At 33.3% G+C, this 11,137-nt stretch overlaps 1 protein-coding gene across 1 annotated transcript; it reads left to right on the top strand.

Annotated features, from left to right (window-relative positions):
* Positions 1-592: 592 nt before the first annotated feature.
* Positions 593-10,062, top strand: LOC106641144 (uncharacterized). Its single transcript, XM_089593166.1, has 19 exons — positions 593-636; positions 991-1,261; positions 2,237-2,390; positions 2,806-3,024; positions 3,092-3,346; positions 3,437-3,730; positions 3,799-4,199; positions 4,310-4,466; positions 4,674-4,892; positions 4,960-5,214; positions 5,282-5,575; positions 5,646-6,028; positions 6,350-6,512; positions 7,385-7,603; positions 7,671-7,925; positions 8,334-8,627; positions 8,700-9,044; positions 9,175-9,375; positions 9,459-10,062. The coding sequence occupies exons 2-19, from the start codon at positions 1,047-1,049 to the stop codon at positions 9,540-9,542; spliced, it is 4,407 nt and encodes a 1,468-aa protein (XP_089449292.1). The 5' UTR covers positions 593-636; positions 991-1,046; the 3' UTR covers positions 9,543-10,062.
* Positions 10,063-11,137: the final 1,075 nt, after the last annotated feature.

The raw sequence follows: 11,137 nt of genomic DNA, 5'->3' as shown, positions 1-11,137 counted from the left end.
GTGTACCTACTTAAGAAATCATATTTAATTTTGTACAAAACTCTCTCGATTAAAATGTTTTCCGCAACTTAGAACACATTTTTTCTCGTTTGGAGTTCATGTAAGATATATACGTATTAGACTCAGTTAGATATCTATGGGTGTCAGAATTGATACAAATTGTCAACCTATCGAAATCTAAGTAGGTACCTGAAAAAACAAAATATTCTTATTTTTCGCCATCAGTTCACGAATTTATCAATAATTTTCGCACCAACTCAATTGATACGCCGCTCGCGTGATGTAAGCCATGACGGCGTTCGAAACCTCATTATTGCAGCTAGAAAATTAAAAAAAAAAAAAAAAAAAAAAAAAAAAAAAAAAAAAGATATTTATAATATTTTACTATATTTATGAGTAACCGATGACTCAGTGGCTCGTTACTTAATTGCCGAAGATAAAGCGTAGCTTAACTGCGCCGTTGTCGAACATTTTGTCCGAGCCGAGGGTTCAGTTGCCACAGGCACGTGGAAGTTAATTAAGAAAGCAGGGATTTATTGAATGATTGCTGATCAGTTCGGTCGTGCGTTGGTAAAGTTGTTTATTGCCTCGTCATCCACTATAAGGTGAGTACAATTGCATCAAACACATTTTTCGGTAGGTATATAAGGAAACAAGTCGAGGAGGAGGAGGTGGTAACCCACTGCTTCTACATATACATACATTTATCAAATCCCGTAAGTTTTAATAACATTCACGAGTTACTCCTCCTTCAAGACTCTTACATACCTTTCAATATTATGGTCAATTGGTTTCTACGATCTACCTTAGATTAGACGCGGTCCTATACGTCCACCATTTGTGACAAAGACTAGGTGTAGTTGTACAAGTCGCGTGGTTTTGTCATTCAACTCCCTCGCATTCCTGGACTGCATACATAATCATACTACTTTCTCCGCGCGAGGAAGTAAAAAAAACTGTTGGCGAATCATTTATTTGTTTCCGTTGCAGATAAGCGAAATTTTTTTTGTGGTGTACGTACGATACAGCCGTCCACGCGCTTCGAGATGTTACGCTTTAGACGTAAGGAAAAGATAAGGAATAAAGCACAATCTGCCGCGAAACGAAGTAATTTTGACGAAGCGTGGGAAAAAAAGAAAAAGCAACAATCTTGCCCGATACGAAGTGATTTGGACGTTATTTGGGAAGAGGTCGAAGAAGGTATCGCACGCATCTACGATGGAAAGGCTATGCTACCGAAGAACCGCGTGGAGTTGTACACGTAAGCACATATGATTACAACCTGTCGACTCTCGTCGGCAACTAACTGGATAAAATTACTTGCTACCTATACATGGTCATCTTTGCCAATCGTACATTTTTTATCTTGGCCGATCAGATTCTCAAGCTTTTTGCAACATTTTTCTGTTAGAGTTTGTCGTACAAACTTTTGTGGTTTAATAAGTTATACTTTTCTTTTCATTTCTTTGTGCTATAAATGTTTATAAGTGTATGCTCATCAGAAGCACTTTGAATTTTTGAAAATGAAAACGGAATTCGAATACCTGGCAAATTAATAATTTTAAAGTTTTGCCAGATATGACCGCTAGAGGTTCTAAATACGTAAACCGTATATTTGTATATAGTGTATACATACATATACTTCTTTGGGAAATTGGATGGCTGCCGGCAATGGCGATGGCAATTAAAGTACAAGAAAATTTAAATCATTGATTATTCATCACCAAATATTTCCATACAGTTTTCTTTTGTTTCCATAACATTTGCCGTGAGCTTGACTTTCGAAACACACCCTGATGCGAGTCATCCACGCATAACTATTGCGAAAATAGCTATTAATTCATGCACTTGAAAAAATTGTTATTTCTCAGAGTCAGGAAATTATTCACTAGAATAGCTCCGTAGTAATATTTTTTCTCGCATCGAGAATATTGTCTCGTTTAAGATTAAATATTTTCTCAAAGTAAGAAAATACTACTTTATTTTAATAGATTACTCACTTTGAACTATGATGTAGCAAGTATTTGCTTGAATCTGAGAGATTTTTTTGTCAGTGCTTCGGAAATAGTGTTATAATCCTGGAACTACCGTAATTTATAAAATAACAACGTTGCACTTTGAATTTGCAGCAAAAAGTAATATATATATATATATGGTCTCATCTAGCTCGGCTATGAGATAATCATCAAATTCCAAAATAGTGAAACTTGATAACACTTGACTTTGAAATTTTCAGTCTAATAAAGAACTACTGCACAAGTGTTTATCAACAAAAAAAAGGTACAAGAGGTCATAAGAAGACGACAAACGATATCGAATCGATTGCCTTGGAGTTGCATCAGAAAATAAGCCATTTTCTCGAGAACCACCTGATTGATTTGCAGGAGGAGGTAACTTGTTTCACTTTACTTTTCATCTTATAAATAAATGTTGGCTCTTCCCATTACATTTTTTCACCGAACTTCCGAAAGACTTATACACTTATAGTGTATTAGTAAAATTTAATTTCAAGCTTTTGAGTTCTACACTAAAATTTTCGAAATTAGAGATTTTGCACGATTAACTACTTCAAGCATCAGAATTCTTGGGTCATTCATGTTACCCTAACTGTATTCACATGTATTTTCTAACTTGTTCGATTTGGATGAATACTTGTTGCAAATTTTTACGCAACAAAAGCCGCTCTACGTCCTAATTCTTTTTAACAAATATAACGTAATTCCATAAACGACTTCAGTTAAAGGATAGCCACAGTTATTTTTTTGCATTTCTACTTTTACTCAAAAATAACCATATTACTTACAGCAAGAAGACCATCTTACGGGTGAACGTTTACTCGAATTTTACGCAAAAAAGTGGGAAGAATACCAGTCGAACAGTAAAGTACTCAATGATATTTTTGCCTACTTCAGCGATCACTGGGAAAAAGAGGAACGCGAAAAAGGATACGAAAGAATTTTCGAAACATACAAATTGTCGTTAGTGGCATGGAAGGATACTATTTTTCAGAATTTGAACGAACAGGTATACATTAAATTTAAATAAAAATTTGCTATGGCGTCATGAAAAAATATAAATTATTTGATTCCAGGTAACCAACGCCGTTTTAAAGCTAATTGAGCGCGAAAGAAATGGAGAAACGATAAACACACGTTTAATCGGTGGAGTCATCAACAGCTACGTAGAACTTGGTCTCATCGATGAAGTTCCCGGTGACAAGGGACAAACTCTTCGCTTATACGAAGAAGCATTTGAAAATCAATTTCTCGATGACACCGTAATATTTTATACTCGCGACAGTGAAGAATTTCTACGTGACAATTTGGTCGCAGAGTACACGTTACAAGTATACTTTTTTTCCAATTTACAATCCTTCGATATTAGTAACTTTTTCATCACGTGAATAACTTGGTTGTATTTGTTAAAAAAAAAACAGGTTGAAGAAATATTAGAAGAGGAGAGGAAACGTGTAAAAAATTACCTGCACGAGACAACACATGATAAACTCATGAAGACGTGTGAACAAGTGCTGATCGAGAAACATCTTGATGTATTATACGAGGAGTTTAGTCATTTTTTGGACGAAGATAAAAATAATGGCTTGGGAAGAATTTATCGGTTGGTCGCCAGGATACCCAACGGCCTTGTCGAGTTGAAGAATATTTTTAAAAGCCACGTTTACAATCAAGGCGTCGCTGCTATTGATAGATGTGGCGACACGCCCGCTAAAGTAAGAATTCATTTTTTTTTTAAATAACGTATTTTTGTACTTCGCGCTAATTCACCACATCGTTGTAGGATTCCAAACTTTATATAAAAACTGTTCTGATGTACTCCAAGAAATACAGTACTTTGGTGCAGGACAAATTTAACAATGACAAAAGTTTCTTGGAAGCCTTGGACGAAGCTTGCAAACAAATGACCGGTAAAAGGGTGGCGAGGAAAAACATAGGTGCTCGTAGTAGGTCTTTGGTATCGTTGGCACATGAACCTTGCATGATGTCCGACAACGGTGGCGAGGCTTCCGAGGAATCCGATCGTGAAGATACAATGAAACGAAATTTAAGTCGAAGCTTGTGTGACCTCAATAAAAATAATTCCATGAATTCGAATCAAACGTGGAAAGCTATCAGGAAAGAACTTGAGAACATTTACGATGGACAGTACATGTCCAAGGATAAGTGCAAAGAATTGTACACGTGAGTTTCATTGAGATTTTTGATTTACAAAAAATCTCCGTTTCAACTTGTTTCGTGGATTTATTTTTTTATTTTTCACCACAAACAAATTTGAAATTTATTGATTACAGTCTCGTGCATGACATCTGTACATGCGAACCAAAAAAAAAAGGTTCGGGATTGTTTCGAAGCGGTAAAAAAAGTTCTGGCAAGACTCAAACAGCTGGTTTAGAGTTGTACAACAAATTGGCCGATTTTCTTCGCAGTCACCTGTCTGTTTTAAATAAGGTTTGTTTTTTTTTTTTAAATGTTCCATTCGACATTGAACTTTAGTATTTTAAGTATAACTTGGAGTATTGAAAAAAAATTTTACTTTTTAAAAAGTTTGACAAAGTGTGACATTTTTTGTACGTAGGAGTACTATATACCCCTATCCAAACATCTGCTTTATTTTCGCTTCTGCTTAAAATTTAAAAATGCATATATTGCTTACAGTATGGAAGTCGTGTTAGAGGTAAAGATCTACTTGAATTTTACACCAACGAGTGGAAAAAATACCAACCTAGTAGTGAGCTGGTAAATGACATTTTTACCTATTTCAATGACCACTGGGTAAAACAAAATCTCGAAGATGGACGTGAGGGATTTTTCAAAGTATACGAGTTGGCTTTATTCGTATGGAAAGACACTGTTCTGAAGAATTTGAACGAACAGGTATACATTAAATTTAAATAAAAATGTGCTATGGCGTCATGAAAAAACATATATTATTTGATTCCAGGTAACCAACGCCGTTTTAAAGCTAATTGAGCGCGAAAGAAATGGAGAAACGATAAACACGAGTTTAATCGGTGGAGTCATCAACAGCTACTTAGAACTTGGTCTCATCGAAAAAGTTCTCGGTGACAAGGGACAAACTCTTCGCTTATACGAAGAAGCATTTGAAAATCAATTTCTCGATGACACCGTAATATTTTATACTCGTGAAAGTGAAGAATTTCTACGTGACAATTCGGTCACCGAGTATTTAATAAAGGTTTGACTTATATATATATATTGTACCACAACAAAAATTTTAACTATTTTTTATCATAAATTTCCAGGTGGAACAAATACTACAAGAGGAGCAGAAACGGGTAAAAAATTACTTGCACGAGACAACACACGACAAACTCATGAAGACGTGCGAGCAAGTACTGATCGAGAAACATCTTGATGTCTTGTACGAGGAGTTTTATAATTTGTTAGACGCTGATGAAAACGGATACTTGGGCCGAATGTACAAGATGATATCAAAGGTACCAAATGGTCTCCATGAACTGGCAGTTATTTTTGAAAGTCACATGTACAATCGAGGTATCGCCTGTATCGATAATATCAGCGATACCGCAGCTAAAGTATGACTTTTTTTTTTTATTATGAATAAGAGACATGTAATCGTTTTTTTATCTCTCTAATTTATTATAGAATCCTAAGATGAACGCTGTAAAAATATTCGAGCTGAAAAAGAAGTACAGCGATGTGGTAAAAACTGCATTCAATAATGACACCCGTTTTGCCGTGTCAATAGAGAGAACTTGCGAAAAGATTATAGGTGAAAAATTCCCTTACAGTGGTGGATCATCGGGATTGTTACCGAAAAATATTGACGGATTACAAATGAAAGGCAGAAGAAATCAAAAAATAGCACGTGAGACGAACTCGGATGCGAGTCTGGAGTCAAATTTGAACATCCCATCGAAGATTAAAATTTATTTGGACGAAATCTGGGGTGATCTTAAAAAAGGTATCATACTGGTGTACTCCAATCATCAAGCAATTTCCAAGCAAACAATCTTCGATTTACATACGTGAGTGTAGCACTTTTTGTTGTCGTATAAGAAGGCTCTATCCTTACTATAATAATTTTATCGCATGTGCTTCGAATGAAAAGTAATAGTAAATTTACGCAAACAAGAATTTTTTTTCAATCCTGGAACAATTATTTTTTCAAGCAATCACTTTCCTAGGGGTACTGTCCTCAAATTGCAAAAATACGTGTGTTAAAAAATCCACAAGCGACAATGTAGTAAGTTATTTTACTCAAGGATTTAGAGCCTTCCTGTATAATTTTTTTTTTTTTTTTTTCATTTTACCAGTAAATTAATGTTAAAATGACTCTGAATATGTAGTCTCGTGTACAACTATTGCGTATGTACGCTCAAAATGAAGAGTTGGCTACAGTCTAAAACATTAAAACAAGATGAAATATGTGATCTTACTCAATTCGTTGGTGCAATACTGTACAAGCGATTGAAAGATTTTCTTCAGGACTACAACATGAACTTGTTGAAGGTGAGCACATTTACAATGATGTCTTTTTAATATGTACCCTACTTACTTTGGGTTATTAATTATTAGTTAGACAGCGATGTAGCTACTCTAAGTATTCTATACCATTTTTTTTAACACTAAATCAATTTTTATACAATTTTTTCACTTTCCTTATGAGAAAAATCTTGTAGTGAGGTTTAGAGCAAATATTTTGAAGTTCATAGTGGTTGAATATTTTTTTAATTTAGCACAATATTTTTAATTTTTGCAACATTGCGTGGTCATACTGCCTCAGGATTAAGAAATGTACGTTCAACGTTAACCTTGTTTTTGATGTTGTCATTGGTTCCACAAACTAAATTTTTCTAGATTCGTAAAATTTTGATACCGCATGTATCTCACGTTCAACATAATAAAAGCATTAAAGTATCATACAGTATCTTAATATTTTACAATATTGATGCAACGTCCAAGTATCATATATATTTTGTAGTAATTTGAAATATTTTGTCGTAACAATTTAATGAGGCCCCATGAATATAATACTTCATTATTTTTAATTGATGTATGAGCTATTAATCATTTTTTAATGTTGTCATTGAAATGTGAATAAAATTATTAATCACCAGATTCTACATTCGGTATTAGCCTAGTATAAGTTCTCAGAGGAGTTACATAAAAAAATATATGAATAGTCTTCTTGTTACTTAATAAATTTACTACTAATAAACTTCCTTGAAAATTTTAAAAATTATTTTAATTTGTTAGCCCATCACTTTAACGCCGGTTTCTTTAACTATGTTTTTTATTTGAACGCGTCGACAAAACTTCACATAATTTCATTTTTACTTCTATTAATGTAAATTTTAATTGAAAAATTAATTTTTCTGCAGCATAAAGATCATTTCTCGGGTGAACGTTTACTCGAATTTTACGCAAAAGTGTGGGAAGAATACCAGTCGAGCAGTATAGTACTCAATGATATTTTTGCCTACTTCAATAATCACTGGGTAAAAGAGGAACGCACAGAAGGACATAAGGGAATTTTCGAAACATACAAATTGACGTTAGTGGCATGGAAGGATACTATTTTTCAGAATTTGAACGAACAGGTATACATTAAATTTAAATAAAAATGTGCTATGGCGTCATGAAAAAACATATATTATTTGATTCCAGGTAACCAACGCCGTTTTAAAGCTAATTGAGCGCGAAAGAAATGGAGAAACGATAAACACGCGTTTAATCGGTGGAGTCATCAGCAGCTACGTAGAACTTGGTCTCATCGAAGAAGTTCCCGGTGACGAGGGACAAACTCTTCGCTTATACGAAGAAGCATTTGAAAATCAATTTCTCGATGATACCGTAATATTTTATACTCGCGACAGTGAAGAATTTCTACGTGACAATTTGGTCTCAGTATATATAAAAAAGGTATAGTGGATTTATTTTACGCAAGTTGTAAGTTTTATACTGCTTTAGTTCTAAAAACGTTTTTAATCAATTGATTTAGGGTTAATTTAATGAAAATTCGTGGTGTACTAGAGGTGATGAAAACATTTTTTTGTTTAATGTAATTTTTACTAAATATTAATTTAATCAAAATGCCATTACGGCTGTTTTATTTTACTGCAACACAATTCTTAACAACAAAAAAACCTACACAAAAATCACAAAAACTTGGAAGTTTTATCTGTTGCACATGTATTTAATTTTCTTTAATGGATTGTTAATGAAAAAGTTGGGAAAACTCATGTTATTAGGGATAAAATAATTTTATGTAGTTTTGATCGACTGGTACTTTCTATACTTTTTTTTTTTTAATTCTTTCAATGTCGACAGGTTGAAAAATGGCTTGGAACAGAAGAAAGACGTGTAAAAAATTACTTGCACGAGACAACACACGACAAACTCATGAAGACGTGCGAGCAAGTACTGATCGAGAAACATCTTGATGTCTTGTACGAGGAGTTTTATAATTTGTTAAACGCTGATGAAAACAGAGACTTGGGCCGAATGTACAAGATGATATCAAAGGTACCAAATGGTCTCCATGAACTGGCAGATATTTATGAAAGTCACATTAAAAATAATGGTTTTGCAGATGTCGACAATTTTAGAAATATTTCATATAACGTACGATTTATTTTCATTAAAAATAGAAGTCACGCATTAGTTTCGTATTTTACTAATTTATAGTTCTTTCAGGAACCTGAATTATATGTCAAAACGGCTCTTAGAATTCACAAAAAATACAACAAGTTAATATTTAGTGCATTCGACAATGACAGTAGATTTGTTGCAGCTTTAGAAAAAGCTTACGAACGATTTATAAATGATACCTCAGGAACTAAAACAAGAAATGCCGGTTACAGGCCTACAGAATCATCGAAAAATAATCGTGACTTGGTTACTTGCAAAGGAAACAAGAATTATGAAGAAGAAGAACTGGAAGAAGAAGAAATCGAAGAAGAGGATGAAATGGAAGAAGAAGAAGAAGAGGATGAAATGGAAGAAGAAGAAGAAGAGGATAAAGACATTCCTTATCATTCTGTAAGTACCTGTTGAATAAATCTTAAATTTATTGCTACGGTTGATGTCATTTGTAAAAATCAACACGCGTCATTGGTGCTTGTGATTGATTATTGATTTACTCGTAACTTCATTTTTATTCAATTATCAGGGTTACAATGCTATTACAAAAATGATCGAGCGTGAAAGATACGAAGCCTTGCATGAGTCTCGTTTAAATAGGAAAGAATCTCTGAGGACGTATGAAGAAAAATCATTGGGAAATCAGTTTTTCGATGAAAGATCGCGCAGTCGCGGATCTCATAAATTTTCCTATGAAAATGCAGCACCCGTTGTCAAGAATACCAAAGAGGTAAAGTGTCTCATAATACCCTCAACAATTATGAATCTGTAATGCCATGTAATAATTACAACTTTTTTATTTTATTTTGACAGGTTGAAGAAAGCTTACCAAGGCCACGAAAACATGTACCAGCTTGCAGACATATGATGCACCAAGGCTGTGGTCACAGGCGTTAAAAAATAAAAGTTGTAAAACTTTTTTTTCCATTTATACAACAGAAGATTAGAATACTGTAAGAAATGATACAAGCTCAGGATGCAAATTTTTGTTTTAAAAATTTTTACATTTAATAGAAAGTGGCTCTTAATTGAAATCAGGAAAAACTCTTAACTATCATTCAAAGCAGCCCGAAAAAAAATTCAGATTGTTTATACGCACTGCCATCCAAGCCTTAAATCAAAATAATATATTAATTTTACTTTGTTTTACACAAATTTTTATTATCATTTAAATCCTACTATAGAGCCGTTAAGGATTAGTACATTCTTATAGAGGTTGATATGGATAAAGATTCATCGAAATAAAAAAAACTATTTTTAAACAAAATTTTTTTTGCACATTAACGTTATGTTTTGTTGTACTAAACTTTCTTGAATATGATTTCATTTTCTACATTGACATCAAAAATTGTTAAAAAACGACCTTTTTCATCATAATGCTGTAATATCTCTCTTTTTTCTGGCTAATAAAAATATAACACACTATTATGTACTTTTTTTCTTTACCATACACTCTTAACAATATCCTTAAAGTGCATTTAAGATTAATAAAAAGAAATTTCTTTTTTTTTCGTTTCTGACTTCATAAGTCGATAAGATGTAACATATATTTTATAAACAAGGCTTTAGATTTTGAAAATGAATTGTAATTTTCATAATTTTTTTATTTGTTTAAAACTACCGATTGCCTCGAACAACAAAACTCATTTTGAAAACTCATTATGTAAACGTATCATACCATAAATGTATGTCAATGTAATAAACAATGAAAAACATAATGCTCCCTTCATGCTATTATGTGCATTTTTTAATACTTACTTGTCACCTAATTGACGAGATATGATACTAATTAGTTGATGTATAAAATTAATGTTCGAATGAGAGGATGGGATTAACTTACGAACAAAATTTTGTCAGTTAAATAATGATATAAAAACAGCGTTGTTGAAAAATGCTATAAAATATGTTTTCTAACATAAAAAATAAAATAAAAATTGTTTAGAAGAACTGTTGGTTTTGTATGCTTTTTGGGCTTGCATTTTAAGCGTAGGTGTGTGTAATAAACCCATAATAACAAAGGAAAGTCAATACTATTGGTAAACGGCCAGGTAACTGAGTTAGTATAATCCTACTTTGACCGTCACATTAAAGTGTCGTATCAAGCATATTCGGACTGATAAAAATACGTGAATACTTGCGAATACGTATTAAAAAGTCATGATAATGAAGTTTGTTGCTCTTCTCCCTCTACCCTTTTTTGGGTCCCTATGCCTGTGGTGGCTAATCCAATCTCCCGCTTTGCTGCCACGATAGTACTTAGTTGCATCTCCGACCACGTGGAGGCATACGGTATCGATTTCTCCAAAAAAAGGGCTAATAATCGTTTTTTGTAAAATACTAAACGATAATACGACAAGAAAAGTTGATATTAAATTGTAAAATAGGGTTTTCATCGAGATGCATTCATTCCCAACCCTCCCAATGAGTCCTACACCCGGTAGTTGCTTCCTGAATTCACTCCTTCATGCGGCGAAAAAGTCTTTGATTAGTAT

The sequence above is a fragment of the Copidosoma floridanum genome, unplaced genomic scaffold (genome assembly GCF_036245765.1).
Source record: "Copidosoma floridanum isolate Cflo_tuat_1 unplaced genomic scaffold, Cflo_Japanese_pri ptg000019l, whole genome shotgun sequence".
Classification (NCBI taxonomy): domain Eukaryota; kingdom Metazoa; phylum Arthropoda; class Insecta; order Hymenoptera; family Encyrtidae; genus Copidosoma; species Copidosoma floridanum.
Note: the sequence above shows the minus strand (reverse complement) of the source record. Positions and strands in the feature narration are given on the sequence as shown.